At 42.7% G+C, this 25,084-nt stretch overlaps 1 protein-coding gene across 13 annotated transcripts in view; it reads left to right on the plus strand.

Moving 5' to 3' along the window:
- Positions 1 to 25,084, plus strand: part of MYO9A (myosin IXA) — a 164,032-nt gene that overhangs the window by 108,408 nt on the left and 30,540 nt on the right. For 12 of the 13 annotated variants that reach the window (XM_079317799.1, XM_079317793.1, XM_079317802.1 and 9 more), the window contains 8 exons: positions 6,973 to 7,094; positions 8,092 to 8,233; positions 9,517 to 9,712; positions 13,611 to 13,730; positions 18,418 to 18,493; positions 22,830 to 22,973; positions 23,581 to 23,620; positions 24,520 to 24,642. In XM_079317799.1, the coding sequence (XP_079173925.1) occupies positions 6,973 to 7,094; positions 8,092 to 8,233; positions 9,517 to 9,712; positions 13,611 to 13,730; positions 18,418 to 18,493; positions 22,830 to 22,973; positions 23,581 to 23,620; positions 24,520 to 24,642 (963 nt within the window). The remainder of the gene's footprint in view (positions 1 to 6,972; positions 7,095 to 8,091; positions 8,234 to 9,516; positions 9,713 to 13,610; positions 13,731 to 18,417; positions 18,494 to 22,829; positions 22,974 to 23,580; positions 23,621 to 24,519; positions 24,643 to 25,084) is intronic. The other variant, XM_079317794.1, reaches the window with a different exon arrangement.

The raw sequence follows: 25,084 nt of genomic DNA on the forward strand, positions 1-25,084 counted from the left end.
TACTTGGCAGAACACCATCAAATGCAACTCATGTTTGGGGGGAGAGGATGATGCTTAGAGCACATAAATTATACTCATAAAAATCAATATGCCAAGAGCTGTTTAAAGGTTATCAGCAGGGTAAGAAGATTTCGAAGCACATTGGTGAAATGAAGGGCAGCTCTGATCAGAGCTGTGCCAGGGTGAGTTTAGGTTGGACATCAGGAGGAATTTCTTCATGGAAAGGGGGGGTCAGGCAGTGAAAGTGCTTAGGAGGTTGTGGAATCCCCATCCCTGGAGATGTCCAAGGAATGCCTGGACGTGGTACTCAGTGCTCTGGGCTGGTGACGAGGTGGGGACCAGGCACAAGTGGGACACGATGGTCTGGGAGATCTTTTCCAAGCTCACTGATTCTGGGATCCATTGTCAGTCCCTCAGAGCTCTGTCTTGTATCCTTCCAGCATCCTTGAGTCCATGGATGTGTCATGGCTGGGACTGGGGCTGGGGGGCTTCATTTGCCACCCTCTTGTTTCTGGGTTTCTCTAGATGATGAGCAGTAAATACATAAATATAATATATAATGTATAACATGTAGCAGGATATATCCTAATCTGTTATTTATATATCCTCTATCATAGAGTAGATTGAATTGGAAAGGATCTGAAAGATCATCCAGTTGCAACTCTCCTCATATGTAATTTCCTAACCTTTAATTTTATCCCAGTGTGGAGAAGTGCTGCAGTTGGCAAGCCCATCCCTCATCCTGTGCTCCTTGCTGTCTCCAAGTCACAGTCCTTGCTCCCAGTGCCCTTATCCCTCTCCCAAATCACCATGATCTCTTGAGCTTTTTTTCTTCTCCTCTAAGCTGGTTCCTTCCTTTTTCCAGGCAAATGATGTTTTCTGCTGGTTGTGGATCCTACTCAGATGTATTGGCTGAATAAAAGTGCAGACTGTGCCAGGGATAAAAATTTTTATTTATTAATGGTATAAAAAGGGTTTGGAGTGCCAGGACAAGGAGGAATGGCTTCCCACTGCCAGAGGGCAGGGTCAGATGTGATTTTGGAAAGAAACTCTTCCCTGCAAGGGTGGTGAGGCCCTAGCAGAGGCTGCCAGAGCAGCTGTGGCTGCCCCAGCCCTGGAAGTGTTCAAGGACAGGGCTTGGAGCAACCTGGGGTAATGGAAGGTGTCCACAAGATCTGGAAACAGAAGATCTTTAAGGTCTCTTCCAACCCATCCATTCTGTGTTTCTGTTGGTGGATTTTCATAGGACAGAGCTGTGCAACGTGACCTCTCCTCTTAAGCAAGATGATGAGCAAGAAATCTTTAAAAGCATCTAAAATACTTCAGCCAATGTAAAAATGGTCTTATTGTGGCAAGACTGGAATGGGGAGTGTGTTAGTTGACACAAGTGTGGAGTGGGACTGGAAGGGGAAGATGTTCAGCCTCAGAGACCAGTCTGGTGCTCACCATGAGCACTGTGGATGTTCCTTCATATCTTCTAACTCTGATCCATCTTTCAAGGTGCTGACAGATGCAGATACAGATTTTTCTTTTCCTCTTTAATCTTGCTCACAAGAAATTATAGGAATTGATCCACCAGCAGATCAAATAACAATGTTAAGCTCGTGCTTCTCCTGGCTGTGTAAGGGCAGCTTGGGAAGAAGATGGAGCAGAGGGAGCCTGTTGGGGTCATGGAAATGTGTGTGCTGCTGAACCAGGCAAACCCAATTCTGCCCATTTTCAGAGCAAAATATAATTTATGATTGAAACTCTGTTGCCACTGAAGTTCAGGGAGCTGATTTGAGGCCTTAAAAACCTGTTTATAGATCATGTATTCATAGAGAACATGGTTAAGTATTTATATTTGTTGTGTCTGTGTGCACATGGTGAAAAAATATATGTGGCATATATTTATATTTATGTCTGTGTCTATAAATTTTTTTTCTACTGAAACTGAGAACAAACATAAAAATCCTCATTCCTAAATGAAACCATCAGCGTCAACATCTTTTCCTGGAGGGATGTTGGGAACTTGAGGCATCCACCCCATCTGCAGCACAAGCACAATAAGGACCAGACACTGGTTTCACTCCTTTAGGAACTTTCTACATCCCATGGATTTATCATATCAAACTCATTTTAATCATCAGTTTATGCTGGGCCTGACTCACAGTGCCCATTTGCTGAAAAAGAAATTAATCCTCCATGGGATGGGTTCATGTCTGGATGGATGAATCCTTAGGACAGAGATTTTCTCACACCTTGTTACCATTTCCAGCTGTGGACAAATCTTCCTAAGCTCCTGAGGATGGATTTTAGGATGCAAATGTGTCCATACATAACCAGAAAAGAGCTTTTTTGAGGTTTAGTTCTTTCAGTTTTTCATATAACGGTGACCCTTTTTAACATATGATACAAAAATATTTGGGGGTTGCTTTAAACTGGGGAGTTCAGCTGGGAATTGAGAGAGATGTGGAAGGGGGGTTAATTCCTAGTTTCTCACTTTGTGAAGAAGCCTGAAGCTGAAGCAGATGGTGCTCAAGGCAAGAAGAGAAGAATTTCACACCCTTCTGTTTAGTTGGGAATTTTTATGCCAAATATATACATTCAGACATCCAAAAGTAGCTGATTGTTGGTCGTGTGGCTCTGGATTACTTGAGTTTTTATGAGAGTGCAGGAGTGCAATGGGAAATGTTCCCATGTGGAGTTGCACTGGGAAAAGGGATTTTTCAGTTGATTTCTCACTTTAATCTGGGAATTTTCATTGTGTAAACAAGGTTTTCCTGTGCCTCAATAGGGAAAAGTTGGAGTAGATAAACTCCTGGATCTGGTCTAGCTCTGCCTGGGAGGAGTTGAATGGGTTGGGGGACGTTTCTGCTGCTCTTGGGGGTTTGTGAATCTTATTTTTGGGGCTGTTTCTCAATTCTCACTGTGACTAATGGCAATATCCCTGTGGGATAGGGCATCTGCTCCAGGGCACTGAAACACTGAGGGATTTTCAGGGCTTTTGGCTTGCAGGATGTGTGGATGGATGCCCAAAGCCCTCCAGACCTCTTTAAATCATGGGAAAATTTGTATTTTTCATATCCCATAGTAGAGCAACAAATTTCACATATCATGGCAAAACCTTTATCTTTAGGTGAGACTTTTTACCATCTTTTGATTTGAATTTCCTAAACCCTGAGTTTTGTACTTTCAGACAGATGGGGAATTTATTATGTTTTTTATTTTGTATTTTTATCATGTCTCCTGTTTCATTTAATCTCTGCATTTCCTCTTCTCTGAGGTTTTTCAAGCCCATACCCACCTCTGAATTTTACCACATGATTTTGGGGAGCAACAGCACCCAGGAACCATGATACTCCAAAGAGAGTTTTGATATCATATTTAGATATCATATTTATCACACATATCATAACTAGATAAGTGTATCTAGATAAGTGTGAGTTTAAAAATAGTGTTTAACCTTTTCTCCCCAGTTGTGCTTTTTAGCATTTAGTTTTATTTACTGATGACTGTGGCTGAATACAGAGTAATTGATGATCATATGTGGAGGTGTAAAGACATTTTCCAGCAGCTCCAAAATTTTGTTGGACTTGTGGGTGTTTCCTCCCACTCAGGATAAAGAAATCTTTAATTCCACCCTGGTTTAGAGTGTTTTGGTTTGGTTTAGCACTGAAAGTCCTGATAACAGAACTGGTCCAACACTCCTGTAGAGATAACAGGACTTGGTTCTCAACAACTCCAACTACAAAATTACAGGATATTTCTGTTCCTAGCAGGAGGGTTCCATCAGGCCTTGCAGCCCAGTTGGGAAGGTTTTCCTGATGCTCAGCATGTGTGTTTTAATTTTAAATTCATTATTCTGTGCCATGGGCAGCTCTAGGGCAGTTCATGCTCTAGGTCAGTGTAGGCAGGCAGAGTTTCTTCTTAACACAGCTTTAACAACTCCCTCTTTCCTACAGTTCCAGTAATTTTCCTACTTAAATACATTGGATATTCTGCCCCATTCTGTTTGTTTGGTACCCCAAAATTTGCATGATACTTTGCCTCTGCTGACACTGCATGAGAGTGCAGATTTATTCTCATATTCCATGTGCATTTCAAAGTCTGCATCCCCATTTAATACCTTCTTTTAATATATTTGAACATCATGAACTGTGTTTTATTCAGATGCCTTCAGTCAGCCCACGCTGCCATACTGCCAATGTGTCTCTGAATTCCCACTTGGGAAGCAGGAATCTCCTCATGGAGTCCATAGAGGTCACCTGGAGAACAATCTGTAGCATCTTACCCAATAATTAAATGAAAATGTGGAGCTACTGGACTCTAAAAAAACCCCTAATGTCGTTTTCAGTTCTTTGCTCCATTTCTTTTGCTGAATCTGGAGCTCAGTGCTCTTCTCCCCAGTGAGCTGGCATTGCTCCTCTTTCCAGCAGACCAGGTTTCAGGTACCCAGGGATGGGAGGAGTAAATCCTCATGTTTTTATTGCAAGGAAGGATGCCAAAACTGGGGCTCTGTGGACTTCACTGCAGTAGAAACTTTTGCAGAGAGTGGTAATGTCAACATTTGGTTCTTAATGCAGAGATGATCTTCCAGGAACAGGACATTTGAATGTGCCCCTAAACATAATTAGTTTTAAATCAAGGTATAAATTTGATTTTTAATCAACCTCTGGCTTGAGGAGTTATAGTTTGAATGGACTGAAAGTGTTTTATGTTGTTTTTGTCCTGTTAAATGAAAACTTCATATTGTTTGAGTGAAATTCCCTAATATTCCAGTGTTCCAGAGCCCTGTGTCCATCAAAGGATGGCAGAGGCTTTGTTGTCATAATTAGAGATGAAGGAATATTTTGGAGGTGGCTTTTATGGATTTTTCCTGAATCCTGCAGGAAGAAGATCTTTAGAAGACAAATATAGGAATCATATGGAATATTAACAACTGCAATTTAATAGACAGCAGTGATTTTATCCTATAGCTTCTGTCTTTCTGTGGACAATCTGCAGGGTGTTTTACAGACCAGCAAATGCCCCAGAAATGGCATCAAGCCATCCCAAAGCCATAGTTGTATCTCTTCATCTGAGATCCTGAAGGCGACCAAGCAAAGAACTGGAAAATGCTAGGGAAAAAGGAGTAAGGGGGATTTATTTCTATTTAAGCTTTGGAGCAGTTTCACTGGAATAGTTCCTGCTGCCTGTCTTGAAATGAGAGCAAATCTGTGAATTATTGTGAAAAAGGTTGTTTGCTGAGGGCTTGAATCCCTCTTCTCATTTGGCCAGAGTGGGAACAGGTTGTGTTGGGAATGGAAGGGAGAGAAGAACCCCAGAGCCTGGGAGTGTTTCTGACCCAGCCCAGAGAATAAAGGAGCAGAGGAGGGAGAATTAGCCAAAATCCTGCAGCTGAGCAAAACTAGGCCAGGAAGGACTTGATCACTGACCATCAGGTCTGTGGAACAGCTGAAAATGAGAAGTAATGTCCTTGAACTCTGGTCTTTATTGGTCATTTACTAGACTATTTTAAAATCTCTGTATCTGGCATTGCTGATTAGTGCTATTGCACTGATCTCAGCAGCAGTGTAAGTTTTTTATGTGGCCAGAGGAGTTTCACAGCACATTTGCTGTGCAGCTGCTGAATGTCCCATGTGGAATTATGGATATCTTGAGGCCTTCTAGAGAAAAGCAGTGGTTTCTCAGCTTAGATGTGTGGATATGTAAAACTCTACATGATTTATGGGGTTTGAGGGGCAAAAAATGAAAAGCCCCCTAACAAGTATTTCAACAAATAGTGACGATAATAAATATCTAAGTCTGGTAACATCAGCCTGTCACCACTGAAATAATGCTGCTCTTGGCTCATCACACCAAGGTTTTATTGCTGTCTGCATGCTCCTGACCAGCCTTGAGCTGGCAAAGCTGGGCTTAATGGACCCTGCAATCCATTAAAGGGCTATTGGAAGAGGGCAGTTGATGGATGGTGCTGACTCCCAGTGACTTGCTGGGAAATCCCTTGGGAGCAGCTGATGCCTGCTCCAAAATACACAGCCTGGATGGAAACTTTGTCCTGGCTTACTCTGAAAGTGCCATGATTGTCACAGTTCAGCTGGGACTTGAGAATGTGCTTGGCAAGAACTAAAGGTAAAAGATTAAAAAAGAAAATTCATGATGCAGAGCCATTCCTTATTTTCAGGATTTTTTTTCCCAATGGGATGTTGTATATTTTGAATCCCAAAGGCTTTAGGGATGTTAAAAACTCCTTCTAAGGCAGCATACCTCTGTATTTGTCTGTATTGTTGTTGATTATGCATCTCCAATATTGAATTCAAGACCTTTTAGGGGTTGTTTTAGCAAAAATTTCCTTGTGAAATGTCTCAAAGCTCTTTAGGCTTTTTATTTCTAAGAATATCTGTGGAATTCGTGTTAATTTTGGACAAGGATGGACATACTTTTTTTAAAGCTGTTTGCTCATATTAAAAGTAAAGGCAGATGCAGCAATAATAATCTGATTATTATTAGAAAGGTGCATCCTATTAGGATTTTGAAACTTGTTTCCTTTCTATCTTCAATTCTGCCATCAAATTGTTCTGTGATAGAGAAGTAGAAAGGCAGCTGGATCAGCAGGACTTTGTCCAACATATGGAGTAAGGTGCATGATCCAATATCTCTGTTTAGATAGTGAGTCACAAGTCCTCAAACATATGATAAAAATTATGATTGCTAAACTACTTTCATTTAGATGCCCTAAAATAATTTCTACATAAGACTGGTGCATCTGAAATTGGGAAATTCTCTGTGGTTCATTTTGTTTCAGGTTGTTCCAGAGGTTCTTTATCCTTTTCTTTGCAATCACGAAATTCCAAATATTGATGGAATATTTACAGGACAGATGTCTGTTTTGGTAAACAGTGTATCAGTTTCCACAAAACCCTTTGGATATTGTCTTTTATTTTTTCTTACACCAAGTCATCATTATGTGATCTATGGGGGTTTTTTTAGGAGGAATATAGAGCAGAAGGAATTAGCTGGCACAACATTGACTACATAGACAACTCCAGCTGCATCAACCTGATCAGCAAGAAGCCAACAGGGCTGCTCCATCTGCTGGACGAAGAAAGCAAGTGAGTAGGAAAATGCTGGCTTTGAAAATGAGATTTGCTTCTTCTGTTAAAATGTGTTTATCCTTCAGTTTTCTGAAAAAAAAACAAAAAAACCTTCCCAGAAAGGTGCTAATAGCTTGCTGATTGGTGTTTCTAGTGTTGCTTTTGAGGCGGCAACACACAGAGTGGAGAATCAGCCAGCTGAGCAAAAAGCTTTAAAAATAATAATTAAAATTCCTTTCCAGAATTTCTTCCATTAAAGGGGAGAGAAAAGCTTTCCTTTGCTTCTCTCTTCATTTCTTTCCCTGTCTCTTGGGATGTGATGATGTGAAGGTGTTGAACCCAAGTGCATGAGTCAAAGCAGGATGTGTAGGTTATTGAGATGTAAGATGGAGTTAGCAATTTACTGGTAAAAATTGAAGCAGAGTGAAGTGAGAGCACTTGTCCATAGGGGTTCCATTTCCACTGGGTTTCATGGGCATCAGGGTCTTAGCTCAGATTTGCATCCTTGGTTGCATTCATGTGTCTGGGAGAAGTTCTTGGGTGAATATGTGGCTTCTGTGACTGCTCTGGTGTGGAAACTTTGGAGCAGAACAGTTCTCCCATCAGATGCTCATGCCAGTTTCCTCCATGTGAAAGGCAGGGGAGGCCAGGTAATTTTGCTGAAGTCACCTCAGATCCACAAGACCAGGGGCATGCAGCCTTCTCCCATCATTTGCCTTGCAGGTTTCTCCCTCACTTCTTGTCTTGTTGACAAGATACCAACAGTGATGCTCTCCCTGTGATATTGTACTGGGATAAAACAAATTGGGTAAAGTTGTGAAATACATCCCCTGCTGCAGATTTCCGTGAAGTTTGAGGATGGAGGGTTGGCTTTCTCTTAACAAGAGGCTCTGCTGAAGCACACACAGAAGTGGAAGCTCAGAATGTCTCTGCTTTCCCTTTTGTGGCAAATAAAGAAGTGGAAAAGTTTTCCTGTTGGGTTTACAGCTTCTTCCTTTCCATTCTCTCCACTCAGTTTTCCTCAAGCCACCAACCAGACGCTGCTGGACAAATTCAAGCGTCAGCACGAGGGGAACTCCTACATTGAATTCCCAGCAGTGATGGAGCCAGCTTTCATCATCAAGCACTATGCAGGCAAAGTGAAGTATGGAGTCAAGGTCTGTCACCCAGCTGTTGTTTTCATCTAAATCTGGGACTGGGAGGGAAAACCCCAGAGGCTCCACAGAGATGTTTTGGAGAGGATTTGGCCCAAGAAGATGGGCGGGTCAGGAGAGAAGTGTTTGGGGAAATGAAAAGGTGGTAGGAACAGGGTTTTCCTGTTCTCCTCCATGTGGGCATTTCAGGAAGAATTTAGGGATGCACAGTGAGTTTAGTGCAAGTTAAAATTGGATGTCTGGTGGCCTTTCTGGGCTTGGTTTGTGTAGAAAAACTAGTGTTTTCCTCACAATTAGGCCATTTCAATACTGGTTATGTGTGCTTGAGTCTCAGCATCCCACTGCCACAGGTACTCTCTGGAATCCACATGAATGATTCCAAACTTGACCCTATTTCTATTCATGCCAGCTATTAGCAGAAGGAATTCCAGTAACCTGATGAGCCTGTGTGAGAAACAGCCTGGGGATTTGCAGCTGCAATTTCCTCATCATGTTTCTGATGCAATAAATGCACGTGATAAGCATCAGAGATGATGGTCATAAAGAGGTATTGATATGGGAGCAGGAGAGAAAAAGAAACAGGATTCAATAGGTGTGCTGGCTCAGAAGATCTACCATGAGTATTGTGTGGATGGTGTTTATTTTCCTGTTTTCTCCTCCTTCCCTGTGGGGGTCTCTCTGTCATGGTGGACTGGTTATTCTGGGACAAACTCAGTCACTCCCAGAAGGCTGCTCTGTTACAGTTGCTGTTTATTATTATGAGGGTATGGGTACAGAGAATCTTGCTAAAAGCCACAGCTGGTAACTCAGAGCAATTTGGGGGGACAAATAGAGAGAATGGGGGAGAGTGATTAGGGAGGGTGAGGGAGGAGGAGGGTGAGAGGTGAGAGTGTAAGAGCGAGGGGAGAAAGGAGGGTGGGGGATAATAAGAAAGAAATGAAAGGGAGAGAGAGGAAGTAGAAGAGAGGAGAGGAGAAGAAGAGAGAGAGTTCCCATTTACAATACAATAAATCTCCTTCTCTTATGAATATTTTAAATCTTACTAGCCAATCTAATACATGATACAAATTCTATAACATTTACATACAGCCTATAGTGTGTTATACTTTAAACTCTAGAAAACTACCCTTTTGGATTTTAACAAGATATTCTCTTGACCTTGGACCCGCTTGTAGCAGGAATCATTGTTTCTCAAAAGTGCCTTTCATTCCAACCTCATTCTCAGAACTGTACATTCATACTAGTAAGGTTTGACCATTTCTCCCTTTCCAACCTTCCCCGGGCAGGATTTCCGTGAGAAGAACACGGACCACATGCGGCCGGACATCGTGGCGCTGCTGCGGAGCAGCCGGAGCGCCTTCATCTGCGGCATGATCGGCGTGCACCCCGTGGCCGCCTTCCGCTGGGCTGTGCTCAGGGCCTTCTTCAGGGCCATGGTGGCCTTCAGGCAGGCTGCCAAACGATACGTGGAGAAGAAAACTGGTATGTGAGCCCATCACCTGCTGCTGGAGACTGGTTTGCAGCACCACTTTGGGTCTAATGTGTTGTTATGCTGTTTTAAGTAGTCCGATTTATTAGGAGTTTTGAGGTAACAGGAAATGCATATATAAATATATAAGGAAATATTTTCATTTTGCTGCTGTTTTAAATTTTCTTTTTTTGTAGGATGCATGGATAGAAAAACCCAAGTCATTCAAACAGAGACATACAAATTATCCAGCAAAAAAGACAAATTTTTTTTTTAAATAATTCTTGATCTGTGAGTTCATCTGGAAACAAAAAAAAAAGGCAATAAATCTTCCTATAATTTTTCAAACTGTTCACTCTTTCAGCTGCAGGAGATCATGCCTCTTGTCTAGCAAAATTCATCTGGATGGCTTTGCAGTCATCCAGAACCACGTATCACAGGGGCATTAAATTAAAGGAAAGTGATGGTGCATCATCATGCTGTGGCAGGCAAGACCTGGCTGTGCTTTTAGACCATTTCTCTGCATAAAGCAATTTTGGAAAGATGGGTACAAGCTATTACTATTCATTTCTGGGCACAAGAGGGCTTGAAATCCGTGATGGAATTAAAGCCTCAGCAGGGAAAATGTCAGCTGGGTTAAAATTAAATGCACAGCTGCCCCATGAATTACTTTGTAATCAGTGAGGTTTGCATCATGGAGAGTGAGGGAGCCTGGGAAAAGGAGCATAGGGATGCAAACTCTTCAAGCAGAAAGAATAATTTTCTTGGGAGCAAATCCCAAGAAGAGCAGGAGGCAAAAAAATCAACTTTCAGCTCTTGAGGTTCTTGCTCTGACTCGTCTCAGATGCAGTGTAAGAGAAGAGCTGATTCTCATGAGCCTGGCACATCAAGACAGCATTTTTGGACAGAGTGACCAAAGAAGGAGATGGCAAAGATGTTTGGTGCTGTGACAAAGGCCACTCCAAAGAGGTGGCTTGCAAAATCCATCTTTGCATTTTCATCTTGCATAAACCCCAGGCTGAACTCAAATGAGGTAACCCAGAAGATAAGAAAAATCATTCAATCTCAGGAAGTAAGAGCTGATTTCAAGCCCTGCTTTGCTTTCTGTGTCTCTGGCAATTGGTCCTGCACACTGCCCTGCTCATCTCCTCACTCCCACTTTTCAGTCCAGACTTTATAGCAGTAACTTGCTTATATCTCTCTTACTGTATATCAATATATAGATATGATTACAGATATATATACATATACATACATATATAAAAGTGGATGAGTCCAGGAGGTCTTGAGACAATTGTGAGACTCAGTTCTTGCATTGTCTTCTCTTTCCATACCAAAATCAACTAATACATGGTGATGGCTGAATTTCTAAATATTTTCATGGTGTTGCTCCATTATCTATCCATGTCCTTAATGCTGTATTCAGATTGCTTCATGCTTTGTACCTTCTGGGTTTTGAGTCAAAAAAAAAAAAAAACCAGAAAAATTCTGACTTTGCCCAGGTCACACTTAGCAAGGTGAGATCAGCAGCAGTGTTTTCACTGTGTTTTTGCTGGTGTGACCTTACACCCATCCCCTGTTCTGTTGTCCTCCTCCAAAATCCTGTCACCAAAGCAGGTGGCTGTGGAAGAGGTGGAAATAGGCAGAAGGCTCAGCCAGTGTCAGGACAGTGTGACAGGCTGGTGTAGCATGATGGCCCCACTGCCAGATGCTGGAATTCTCTCCAAAATAATGCAGAAAAGCCCCAAACTGATGCTTTGCATCTATGGCAGAAAATATTTATGAGTTATCAAAGTATCACTAAAATTCTCCCATCTTGATAGAAGCAGAAAACCAAAGGCAGCACATATTTGAGATTTTTGGTTTTTATCAAACCTTAATCACTTTAATTAGCTTGATTTGAGCATCTGCCTGCCCACAGATCCAAAACTACTGACAAAATGATGTAGAGTAAGGAAAGCCTCTCTCACACAGTCATCCACATGCACACACTTAATATTTGTACAGCTAGTTTTTCAATTTGTGCTGCCCATTCTTGGCTCCTGAGGTCCTTTCCCCACCCATCAGGCAGGTGAAGTGAGGGAGCAGGGAAACATCCAAAATGTGCTTCTTTTAATTAAAGGCCCTTGGCACTCTTTGTCTGAACCCCAACTGGATCTCTTGTGCTTTTATGCTTGCAATACCCAACAGGGATTTATTGGAAAAATCCCTGGCTTATGTCTAAGCAGCTCTGTGAAATTTTTCTCTGCTTCCTTTCCACATCATCCTTTTGGTTGTCTCCTCCATGCCAAGTAGATACTTCTGGAAGAATAATCAGCATTTTTCTTGCTAGCTTTAGGAACTCTTCCTTTTTTGGTGCTCCTGCTATCCTTGTGGTGCAGCTTTTGGTGACTGTGTGACTGTCCTTGTTACCTTGAAGGTGAAGAGCAGCAAAGTGGTGTCACTGTGAATTTTCTTTGGTACCTTTGTGTTCTGCTTCTTCTTATGGTGCTGCCAACTCTCCTCAAATGAAAGATGCCAGGATCAGCTGCACTTAGCTGAAGGGTGGAACTCTTCAATAATTTGATTTTTAATTAATTTTATTACTAAGTTTATCAGTGAGGAGGGAAATGGTCCAATAGAACTGCATGTTAGAACTGGATGTGTTTGTGAACTTGGCTTAAAGGAACACTGTCAAGCTTTTTAGGAAATATTGGAATTATTGGAATTCCTAAATATTTGGAAATATTTAGGAATATTGGCAGATTGACTTCTTTTGCCGTCATCAATGCACATTTATTATGCAAACCCCTCAAATTCTTAGCAAAAACTGGATGGAAAAAATGGTGCTGTTCATACAAGCTAGGCTGTGGTTTTGCTGGACCTAAATCCTTGCTTTGATGAAGGTTCAGGTCTTGAGGCTGTGCCTGTCCTCTGCATTTGGATTTGGCCAACAAGGGTTGCTCCTTGGGTAATTCCTTCTTAAAAATAATCCCACTGGCTTCTACAGATTTATTCCTGAAGTCTATCACCAATAAAACCACTGCCCTCAAAATAATCAATAAAAAGGCTGCATTTGCCAAATAAAGGTGGCAGCAACCAAAAGCTTGGTGTTTGAGGTCTCACTGCTGGTAAGGTGAGGAAGGTGCCCCTTGACAGTGTTCCTGTGTAAAATTCAGATCAGTCCTTTCCCATGGATTGATGTGTTGGTATGGAATGCTCTCCACTTTGCTGTCACAAAGTGACTGCACAGTGACCTCCCTGGGAGTGTGGCACATCCTGGACTTGGCCAGCAGTGACAGAGATCACTGTGTGCTGGCACATTGTCACTGGTGTCACCTCTCCTCCACCCTGTGCTCACAGCTGGGCCATCAGAAGTCCTCTTGGCCACACATTGATGGTTTCTTCCACCTCAAACCTATCCTGCTGAACTCCAGTTCCTGTGTTCTCTGCCCTCAGCAAATACAGAAATGGTGCTTAATGCAAATAATTTAAATTTTTCCTTTTAATTACCAAAATCTGAGCAAAATGTAGCGCTGGGATGCAAGATGAGAGTTCCAGGTGGTTGTCTTATGGAGCATCTGGACAGGGATTTGCCAGTAACACCAGTCAGAGACACAGAAAGGGTTTTAAAAAAAAAGTTAATAAAGGTAGAAATTTATCTAATAATCCTCTTTTTGCCAAAATAATCTTGGAGTGATTATTAAGAGTTTATGCTCTGTCTGATGAGGATTATAATTAAGACTGGGACATGGTCCAGCCCATTGCTCCCATGCCACAGTGCAGAGGAAACCACAGTTAAATTATGTCAAGCACAAAACGTGTGACCCTTGAGCTCCTTTGGGCTTGTTCCTTCCCTTCTCCTGATTTCTGCTTATTAAATCTTTCTCTTCTCTCCATTTTTTTTTGTTTGTTTTTATTTTGCTTCCCAAGGGCATGATGATGCAGTGCCATGTGCGGTTTTGAAAAGTGTGGATAGTTTTAGCTTTCTCCACCACCCAGTTCATCAGAGGAGCTTAGAGATCCTGCAGAGGTGCAAGGAGGAGAAGTACAGTAAGGCTCCACCACCCACCCTCCCCTCTGATACCACACTCACACACCCAGAGATGGAAACCAGGTGCATTCCATGGAGAAAAAAATGAACAACAGTGCCTGAGGAGCCCCCCATGATCAAACCAGCTGCCAGAGATTAGTTCTGAGCCTGTTGGGAAATGATCAGGCAGAGTTGGAAGAGTCAAATTAAAAGCAAACCCATATCTCTTGGGAACTCGCAAAAATCATTTTATTGGCAATTTCCCCATTTACTCACTGACATTAATAAGGAATATTCTTGATACAAGGCTGGTGCAGCTGGAATTTAACTTAATTTGGATTTCATTTGACTTCAGAAATACCTTCAGCTTGTGAAAATATTGTCTCCCAGGGCTTTTACTTCAGAGTCATTGTCAATGTTGTTTTACAGAATGATGCACTTGGTCTCCATTTCTTCATCTTCACTCCTCTGTCATGTAATAAACTCATCCTGCATGACAACATGGACACTCTTGCCTGAACTACTCTATTTTACTTTTATATTTAAATAGCTATTTGGTGCTCTCATATTTAGATATATTGTTTGCCTATCATTATTCTCTTCCTTCATGTTGTATGTTAAAGCTCTGAGAAATAGAGCTGCTCTGCATGGGCAAAGCCTCAGCCCAACTTGCTTAAACTTAATGAAATTTAGGTGTAAGTGGAAACCACCTTTTTTCTGTAGAGCTGAGCACAGTAAGTACAGTAGATGCATGTTAAATCTTCATAAATATTGTTTTACTGTTAGAAACCTTCTGCCAGATGTTTGTGCTTCCTGCAGCATGTGGGGTTGGGGGAGCAGTGGTGGTTTAGGTCTTGATTTAGGCTTTCATTATTAATTTAACTACTTTATTTTCCCCTACAAGGTCCCAACACTGCTATAAGAAAAAATAAAGGAGCAATACTAAATTTTACTTGATTTTAGATTTTATTAAGTGGTATTGTGCCAAATGACCTTACTGATACTCCTAAGAAACTATTGTAAAGGAAGATAGTTATCAGCAGAGTAATTTTACTTGCAGTTAATGAATCAATGTAACTTTAATTTTTAAGTTGGCTCAGCAATATGGGAGATTTTGGGGTGTTTAGTTTGCAGTTCCTTAGGTGGGAAAAAGGGAAGTCATTCAACTCAAGAGATACTTAGAGCTTTAATTTAGTGAGAAGCAGGAAGTTGAACTCAATGTTGAGCTCAGCACCTCAAAACCTCACTAGTATAGACTAGTCCACACAATTTGGGATCTTTAACAATAAATCCAGCATGTGTGTCTGAGAAGAACATTGCCACAGTTTGTAAATTGGCATCTGACCACACAGACAAGTAATTCTTGTTGTGCATTCAGAGATCCTTCCCCTCTTCCCAGGAGTGTGCTCCTGCTTCCCCAGGCTCCCAGCCTTGCCAAGCTGAAGTGTAATGTTCAGAATCCATCAGGTTTTGGGCTTGGCCTCAGGGACTTGGCTTTTCCCCACAAGTCAGATGAGGTAATACATCCATGAGACGGAACCAAGGTCATCTCCTTGTCTTGAACTGTGCAATTAGCTCTGAACAAAGAGAGAAAAATTGGTTTGATGAGTTTATTGAGATTCCCTTGGTATTGAGCTTCTGGAGCCCACTGGTCACCCTTCCCTCACCATCAGCTGCTTCCCTGGTGCTGTGGAGTCCACCAGGTTTGTGGGTTTAGACACATCTGGTTCAAGACTAGAGCTCTGCTACTTGGCATTCATCCATAGGGAGTAGACAGGGCTTACCCAAAACTCTTCTCAGCAAGGGCAAAGACCTGTTAGGTAAATCAGTTCATCTTTCCAAAACATTCCAGCTGAAGGAAAGGGAATATGCTTGAAAAATCAGAATAATTTTTGCCTGAAGTGTAAACCTGCTTAGGCTGTCTGAGCTGGATGAAGGGAGTGAGAGGTTGTTGCCACATTGTTCTTTCCTGCTGTATCAATTCCTACAGTTTGTTAGCCCATATTCACCAGACACAATTCTCAAGGCTATGTGCAACTCACCAGCTGAAATCTAAGACCTTTTTACCTTCTGTTTATAAAAATCCCCCTTATTTCCAAGAAAATAATTTACATCAACATTACAGCTTTTTTTGGCTGCATTTAAAGAGCCAAGTGATGGCACAGTGTCTTTATATTTGGTGTATCTAAAGCAATTCTCTTCAACCCAACTTGTGCACTGTGACCTTTGTTAATCAACAAGTCACTTAAGGTCCTGAGCTGGCAGAACCATGATTCAGTTTAAATGCAGCAGTTACCTGCAAACCTGAAATAGAAATTCCCTTTTCCTGAGCAATGCAAGGTGTGGATGCAGGGATAATTTGATACAAGCTTTTCTTCATCACTTCAGCTTGACTTGTTGGGTTGAAAGGTGTTTTGGACCTTTTCTTTCTTTGGTGGGGTGTGCAGGGAAGGGTAGGAAGACATATTTTTAGTCCACAAAAATTATTAAATTAAAATTAAATTTAAACAAATCTTGGAAATACCAGTGAAATACTGTTTTTCATGGACTCCTTTAGACAAGAAAAGCCTTTTGGGCCTTAACAGAGGAGTGTACAGGTATATTAAAATATATTTAATCTATATTAAAAATAAGCCTAGCCAGACATTAGGTGCTTTCTTAGTCTAAACTAACTACATAAAGTACTAATGCAACATTTTAAGCAAATTCCTAATGCAATCATTTTAAGCAAATGGTTATTCCCATTTTTCCCTCTTTACAATTGGGTTTCTGTGCTCTAAATCAGGACTTTGGACACAGAAATGCCAGTCTTGAAAGAGATACAAGAACACTCCTAGGGCAAGAAATGTAACCCAGAAATGGATTGAATGGCAAACAGAGTGATTGGAAAGAGTTTTGAGCTTGCTATTGGAGCCTGGATATTTTTGGATATTGGATATTTTGAGCTTGGTTGTTTTTAAGTGCTCAAATACATTACCTGCCTTGCTTTCCAAAAATCTCCAGTGCTGGAGGTGCCAAAACTTTCTCAGCAGGAGTGATTTGGTTGGTCCTGCCTTGTAGCACAGGCAGGGTTCAAAGATGACCTGGAACAGCACACCCTCAAATTTTCTTTTGTTGGTATTTCCAGGATATTTGGGCACCTTTAGATGCAAAAACTTAATTAGCTGGACCATCAGCCTTTTCAGGGATCTCCTGCTCAATTCACAGATTCTCCTGTTCAGCTTCAAGATGAGCTGTTACAACACCTTAACAGGGCAAGGAGGGTTAAATCACTTAAAGTGATGTCACCATTGACTCTGGTAGGAATTCATCTTCTCCTCAGGAATTCCAGGCTCATAACAGCAGGACAGGCTCAGGTCTCAGCATATTTGCTTTGTGTTCATCTTTCAGAAGAAAAAATCACCAGGACACCTTTTAACTCAGCACCTGGGCTGCATGAAATAGTGGAATTATAAATATGGAGAGGAGGGGATATGCCACTGCTTCCTCCTGTCCTGCTACCAACTATAGTTTAGACCTTTTTCTTTTTAGAAAGCTTTTTTCCCACTGTAGATGTCTCAGGGTAAAATAAAATACATTTGCCCCATGCTGAGGTGAGAGCTGTGATTTTTTCCTGTCTCACAGCAGTGATTTTGAGACAGTTATAAAATTGCTCAACTGTTTTCATGTCAAACTCCACATTATCAGATCTTTAAGTCTGTGGTTTGGTGACTTGAAGTGTTTTGTTGTCTACAAAAATTGCCTCCTGTCTTTGTAAGTGCCTGGTTACAAAACATTTCCACTTGGAGGAAGATAACAGCTGCTACTGTAACTATGTGTGGCAGCTTCCTAGGCTGAATACAAAATAGATACTTTATTTAATATATTGTTTGATTAGATATATTTTATTTATTTGCAAATAAATTATTCTAGTTATCAAAGGATATGGTCCCAGTGGGCTATCAAGCCTTTATAAATAGTATATAAAATATGAAGTATAAAGTATTTCCTACTTGCTGCACATGTCCATATATTTGGAGGTAGAGAGAAAAGAAGTGTCTAAGGAATAAATTACCATTTTTCCAAGCATTCTAGTTATCAAAGATATGGTCCCAATAGGCTATCAAGCCTTTATAAATAGTATAGAAAGTATAAAGTATTTCCTACTTGCTGCACATGTCTGTATATGTGGAGGTAGAGAGAAGTGTCTAAGGAATAAATGACCATATCAAATCTTTATAAGTAGTATATAAAGTATTTCCTTCTTGCTGCACATGTCCATATATTTGGAGGTAGGGAGAGAAGTGTCTAAGGAATAAGTGGCCATTTTTCCAAGCATTCTAATTTTGTGCAGGTGTTTTGCCCATGCAGCTGGGTTATCCCATGCACAATGAAAAGCTTGGGAATCTCTTGGACATGGAGAACATGAGTGACTGCTCCCCCCCATCATCTCCTTCCCTCACCCCATTTGCTAGCTGGGACAGCATGTCCCTGAAGCACCCCATGCATGTGTGGGAGGGGAATGAGAGGCTGGAGCAAACAGTGTTACTCACCAGGGTGCTGACTCTGGCAGGGAGGTGGGACTGGGAAGTGATGGCATCCCTGGCACCCAGCATGTGCCAGGACACGTCTGCTGCTCCATGCCAGAGTCAGGGCTGAGCTATGGTTCTGCTCATTGTCTCTTGGCTGTGAGCCAGCTAGAAACTTCTTCTTCATGTGCTGCTTCAGGTATCACCCGCAAGAGCCCGAGGACACCGCTCTCAGACCTCCAGGGAGCCAACACCATCAACGAGAGGAGCCCAAGGTAGGCTGCTCTTACCTTGCCATGGCCAGGGGTCTGGGATGAGAGAGCACTGACTGCACCTAAAAATGGCTGTGCTGATATTTCTCCTGTCTCTCCTATCAGTCTTATTTCTCTTTGTTTTTTTCTCTGCTGTGTGATTGGTTCTAAACACCTTTCCTGACTAAGCAGCAGGCAGGGAAATCAACTTCCCTGTGTCAAAGGCAGCAGTTGTTGGTGGTGGGTGTACAAGGGGATAAGAAGCTTAAAAAAATGAACGAATGTGCCAATACCAAGGAAATAGTCATTTAAGGAGGACAGGTTTGGGTGCAGAACTGCATACGGTATATGGTGGCACCAGACACCTTGGAATATGGAAAACCTGGAAGTTATGGGGTTTGAGATGGTACTTTGCCAAATGCTTGCATGTTTTCAGGGGGAAAAAAAGCACATTTGCTTCAAAAATGATTGATTTTTACATTTTTTATGTACATTTTTATTTTAAAATCCTTCCTTGAAGTTTTTGACCATTTAAGCAGCTACTGAATGAGACTCGGCTCTACACTTGAGATACAGGTCTGTGCCTATTGTGCAAAGCCTTCTCCATCCCCATTCCAGAATTAACTTGCTTGTGAAGCCAGAGTCTTCATTTTCAAGGCATGTCTGGGCACTCATCCTTTTCCTAGCTATTCTTGTGCTATCCCTCCACACATCCCAGGAGGTCTGATTTTCTCAATACCCCTTAAAGGTGTATGGTGCATCTCTGAGCAGGTGTATGCTGGGGAGGGAAGTGATAGGGGCACCCTCAGCTCCTACAAGCATTGCTTGGAGCTGCAGATATCCAGGTGTGTCTTTATGGCTGCTCTGAGGTTAATGAGAAGCTCAGAACAAGTCAAGAGGAGTCTGAGTCTGTCTCCATTTCATGTGTCTGTTAAATCAATCCTTGCATCTCAGTGCCTTCCCTTCCACACAAAATAAAACATCCTTCAAGGATATTATGAAGGCTCATTTTTAATGACTTTAATGCCAAATAACCACAACAAAAATTAGATACACATTGTTCCTTTTTCCTAGGGGAAGAAAAGTGGCTTCTTCTGCCTGATTTTGTTCACTACATGCTCTCTGAGTGCCATCAAGAAGAGAATGTCCTTCTTCCTCTGAATTCCTCCCCTTTGAGAGAGGCAGTAGCACCCTATTGAAGAACTGAATGTTCTCACATAATTTTAAGTCCATTTCAGTGGTTAGAGAGGATGGGACTTGCTTAAAATGGTGGGACTGAATTCATAAATATGTGCTACTTCTCAAATTTGAGCAGAAATCCAACTGGTGCAAGCAATGCCACCCTATCCTGGGAAGGTGATGCAACCCTGGCTGTGCTCACCTCAGTCTTTGGCACCCTCCTTTCCTTTCTCATGATGCTGCAGCTGCTGGGGCTCTGGTGGGTTGGGTTATGGTGACAGTCATTCCTTGGTGACACTTGAAGCAGGGAAGGTTGGTGTCACCAGAGTGACGTTCCCTGTTTCCAGCACCTCTGATTGTGCAAGTTTCCCTCAAGATAACGTAACATGAAACTTTGTCACTTTGGAGATCTTCCCTTGTAGATAAGAAGATTCCTGCAGTTTCTTTATCCAGCCTTTGGCACATGAGGAATATCTGTGAACTGGGACAGGGCTTTTCTTGAATGCCCAGCTCCAGCTTTGGAGGCACTTTAGTGTGGGACCTGGGGCTGCCAACTTTTTTTTGTAGCTCAAAATATTTCAATTATCTCAGCAAAGGGACACTGTAAAGGCAGGGAAGTTCCTCCTGACCCCAGCAAGGGGGAGGATGTGTTTATTTACTGTGGAGTTCAGTGTGTGGTCAGCCCTGGTGATGTGGCTTAACCCATGCCAGCACAGCAGACAAGTCAGCCTAAACAGCCAGAATTGAGGAACTGTGTTTTTCTTCCTCATCCTCAGCAGCTGTGCTCTACCAGCAGCCTCAATCTGAGCCTTTATTTGCAGAAAAAGTGCTTTTGGGGGAATCCTAACTCCTGTATTCCTCTTTCTGTGGCGCCTCAATAGCACCACAGGTGGTCCATGAGCTTCTCTTCCCTTGGGCAGCAATGGGTCCCCAAATGTCACCTTTGCCCTTTCCTTTTGGAAGAGAACCAGGTGTCTCACAAGATCTCCAGGGTCCAACCTGTGCTTTCAGAGTAAGCAGGTGATTTTGCTCCCTTTGATGTAGCTACTGTTGATCTGGAGAGTCATGTCACATGTGATGAATGTTGATATTTCAGGCACTTGTTTAGCAGGAGGAGGTGAGCACAGGAGTGCAGGTAACATGTGTAGAAGAGAGATTGGCTTTAGCAGCTTCCCAGCAGATTGACTGGCAAGCAATTTATTAAATTAAACAGGAATTGCTTTCAGAGCCATCTCATGATCATGTGGTGATAAGTGTGGTTGTGCATCCAGCCTAGAGGATGGCTCGAGGCCTGTTTCTAAAAGCAATTTTGAGGCATGACATCACTCAGGAAGTCACTGGGGAGGGTGTAGGGAGCCAAGTGCTCTCCTCTGATCTCAGAAAAAAACGTGGACGGGTGGTTTGCACATGCTGGGTGGGAAGCCAGGCTTCAGCAGAGCATTTCAAGTGTCTTCCCCAGCTGCTGGGAAATGAAGGCCAGGCCATGCCTAACCAAAACCACTTGGGCTGGTTGGGATCCTGCTGGTTGGTGCTCACTAGTGGCACTTTGATGTGCAGGGGTGTCTGAGCAGGTATTGGTCTGGAAACAGCTGGCTGGGCTCAGTGAGGTGATTGAACCCAAAGCTGCAAAAGCTGCATCTGTTGCACATGACCATATCCATCCTAAAGTGTCCATAACGAACAGAGCTGACATTTTATCTCTTGGGTTTTTCAAAACCACCTGGGAATTTCTAAGGTTTTCCAGAGAAGTTAGTCAGGATTAATGGTGTTGTGCATCCCAAAACTGGCTGTTGAGCTTTAGTGGTTCCTGTCAACTGGTGACTTTTTTTTCCCCCTGCAAACAGGAGGGTTTTGGTGGATGGTGCCTGAGATGTAAAGAGAAGAAAGGTGAACAGGAAGGATCACTTGGATATTCAAGCTTCTCACTAACAATCTGTCAATGGAATGCTTAAGAAAGCAGGTCCTGGAGCACTTAGCCAGGGGTTTTACTTTGCTGTGGTTGATCCCTCCTTATAATAGTGGTCTATGTCAAAATGCTGATTTAATAGGATCAGGAAGGAATTTGGGAAGTGCTCAGATGAGGCAGCGAGGTGACGTTGCTCCAAGGATCTGGCTCCAGGCTTTGAGCTTTACATCCATTATTTATTAATTTCCATGTGGCACTTGAGATTTGCCTTTCCTCCAAATCAGGTCTTTAAGGCAAAGGGCTGCCTTGTTGTCAGACCTCAGAAGTAGCCGGCGCCTGAGGCCACGGTTAAATCACCGTATCCTTCTGCATCCTCATGACCTGGTGCAGCCTAGAGTCTCATCCTGTTCCCTTTCCTCCTGTCTGAGATAACTGAGGGGGAGGGGGGGCACATTGCAGCCCCCACATTAATCCTTAGATTGCTTTTATTCTGTATGATTTCTGCAAGGCTGATAAAAAATCTAGACTTTAAAAACTCTGATAAACCACCAAAAAACCCACCAAGCCAAAAGTATTTTGTTGTTTGGGTGCTGCCTATAAGAGGCTTCATATTCCCCAGACACCACTGCAAGGCTTCTCATCTCAGGAAATTGCTTGTCCTGATGTGCAGTTTGGTTAAGTATCTATTTCCATCCCTCCAAGATGGGATTTTGGTTCTTCTCCTCATTTCCTTTAGCCCTTCTGAAGGCAGGTGAGCATTTCTGGAGACCACAGCAGTTATGCTCCATGGCAAGGGGGACCAAATTGAGTCATTGATTTGTAATCAGGTCCCAGAGAATGATTCTGGGTTAACCCATCCATCCAACTGGAGCTGACATCCATCTTTGTGACAGATAATGAGTTTATTGCAAATTAGATTTATTTTTCTCTTCATAATGGAATGAGTGCATGAATTTGAGGAAACAAAGTCAGCACCAGATGTCATGGCCTCATATCCTTCAGTCCACCAAAGGTATCTAGAGGTATCTGCAGACACAAGGTTTCTGTCTGGGAGAGCTGGAGGATGTTATTGTCCTGCTGATAATTTGTTCCTTTTGTGAATGTTTGATCTTTGAGAGGTGCTTCATGTGCTGGCACCAGGGACTCCCCCATGAGAGTGAATGAACAGTGGAAAAAAAAGCAGCAGCTCATTTTCTACCAATGGGTTATTCTGTGATCTATTTTTATCATAGAACTGTGTTTTTTATCTCTTCCTAATGGTGTCTGGTGTTTCAGGGATGCCTTTGCAGTTGGCTGGAATGGCCGGATGGGGATGAGGCACAACAGGCTCTCCAGCCCTGGCACCTTCCTGGACAAAGATGGAATATTTGTCAGCACAACCAACAGCAAACTACTGGAGAGAGCCCATGGCATCCTCATGTCAGTACCCAGGAGGGGATCTGTGCAGCATGGGTAGCTAGGGGAATGTGAATAGCCAGGATATAAAACTCTCAGGGTGCCAAGGAGACTTGGAGGTGTTTCCCAGTTGGATCAAAGCAACTCCAGTACATTTGACATGTCTGATTTTGCTCATCTCATTCATTCAGAATGTCAGAAAAAAGGAAGAAGGAACAAACCTGCTGGTCACACCAGTCTGGAGATACAGCAGTCACACTTTTAGCATCATATCAAAGTTTCCATTATAAATTATCAGGGCAGATGATGTTGGTGATTCACACTGCAGCCTCCTCAAGGTTCAGGGAACATCCCAGGGTGGCCCTGATGAACATGAGGGTTGGAAATCAGGAGGCTGCTCAATCATTTTGTGACATGGCTTCTTCCCAAATTCCTAGCATGCCATCATTTCCAATGTAACTATTCCATTAATTGGATCATTCCTCTCAGTCTGCAATAAGCAGGGGCAGCCCCATTTCAGTGCCAGCTCCAGGCAGCAGCTGCTCAGGGGATTTAAAGGGGCTGGTTTCATAAACTCCTCTATTCCACAACTGCACTGTGGATTAACCTGAGCTGTTTATTATCTCCCTAGGCGAAATAAGAACTTCAAAGCCAAACCCAGTCTCCCAAAGGTGAGTGAGAAGCAGCATTTCTCTCTGTGTTCTGTGGGTTAAGGCTGTAGCACAGTAATGCCATGCTGCTGGATATGAAGAAAGACCATTGTGTCTACACCAAGACTTTGGTCAACTCAGCTCAGTTCAGGGCTCTTTAATCTATATAAACCCAAAGGATTTCAGCCCTGATTTCTGCTGGGAGAGAGATATATGAGCACTTACATCCTGCTTGTAACTATTTTGGCTCCTTTTTCCTCCTTCTGAGGAGGAGTACGTACACACTGGTGAAATTTAATAACTAAATCTCTAAACTAAAATGAGCAAGCAAGTGATGCAGGAGAGCTGGTACCCGATAGACAACAACCTTGTTACTTTCCCTCCATCTTGTCTACATTTATTGTATTTTAAGAGATGCCAGGAGATCTGTTGTCCCTAGGAGAATAATGCTTTTTGTGGTACTCACTGGTGCTGCATCTGTGATCAGGAACAGAGCACCAGGAGAGGAGCAAACATTGTTTTTACACCTCTCTATGTCCATCTTGCACCTGGAGTGGCACCAATGCAATTAATCAATGAACATTAACAGTGAGGAGAATCATAGAATCATGGAATGGTTTGTGTTAGAAAGGACCTTAAATGTCATCCACGTCTACCCCCTGCCATAGGCAGGGTCACCTTCCTTTAGACCAGGGTACTCCAAGCCCTGTCTGCCCTGGCCTTGGACACTTCCAGGGATGGGGCAGCCACAGCTTCTGGGCAACCTGTGCCAGGGCCTCACACCCTCACAGGGAACCCATCCCTCAGTGTTCCCTGTTGAGATTGCTTCACCTAAGGAACCTCTTAGGATTAAAGATGGATATAGCAGATGGTGTGATGGTAGCATCTGGATTTTCTATGGATTGTCTCTTTTTCCACAGCACTTGCTGGATGTGAAGTCCCTCAAGCATCTCACAAACCTGACACTGCACGACCGCATCACCAAATCCCTCCTCCACCTCCATAAGAAGAAAAAACCACCCAGCATCAGTGCCCAGTTCCAGGTGAGCCCTTTCCTTTGATGGAGGGAGGGGAATCACTTGCTCCAGGCACAGTCCTGCCCCATCCCCTGCACATTTAGGCCATGAATCCCACTGAGGGACTGAAAGAGCTGGAAGACACAGCAGGCATTTAAAGGGTGCAAATGGAGAGAAATAAGAATGAGAAGGGGTAACATGAGGGTGACATGGTGGAGCAAGGTGGCACATGAGGATGAGTTGCAGAGGGAGATGTTGGTGCATCCCTGACCTCTGGTACCTCGTATTGTGGTGCTTTCTCCCCAAAATCCAGAAACTGCAAAATCCCCAAATCATGTTTTTTTACATGATTTATGCTCATCCAGCATAAATCTTTTCTGAGACAGAATGGGATTTTTAATAGGGGCAGAAAAGTCAGAATCCTGCTGCATAATCTCGAGGGGAGCAGAGGAATTCAGAGGAGGGATTG

The sequence above is a fragment of the Erithacus rubecula genome, assembly GCF_903797595.1.
Source record: "Erithacus rubecula genome assembly, chromosome: 14".
Classification (NCBI taxonomy): domain Eukaryota; kingdom Metazoa; phylum Chordata; class Aves; order Passeriformes; family Muscicapidae; genus Erithacus; species Erithacus rubecula.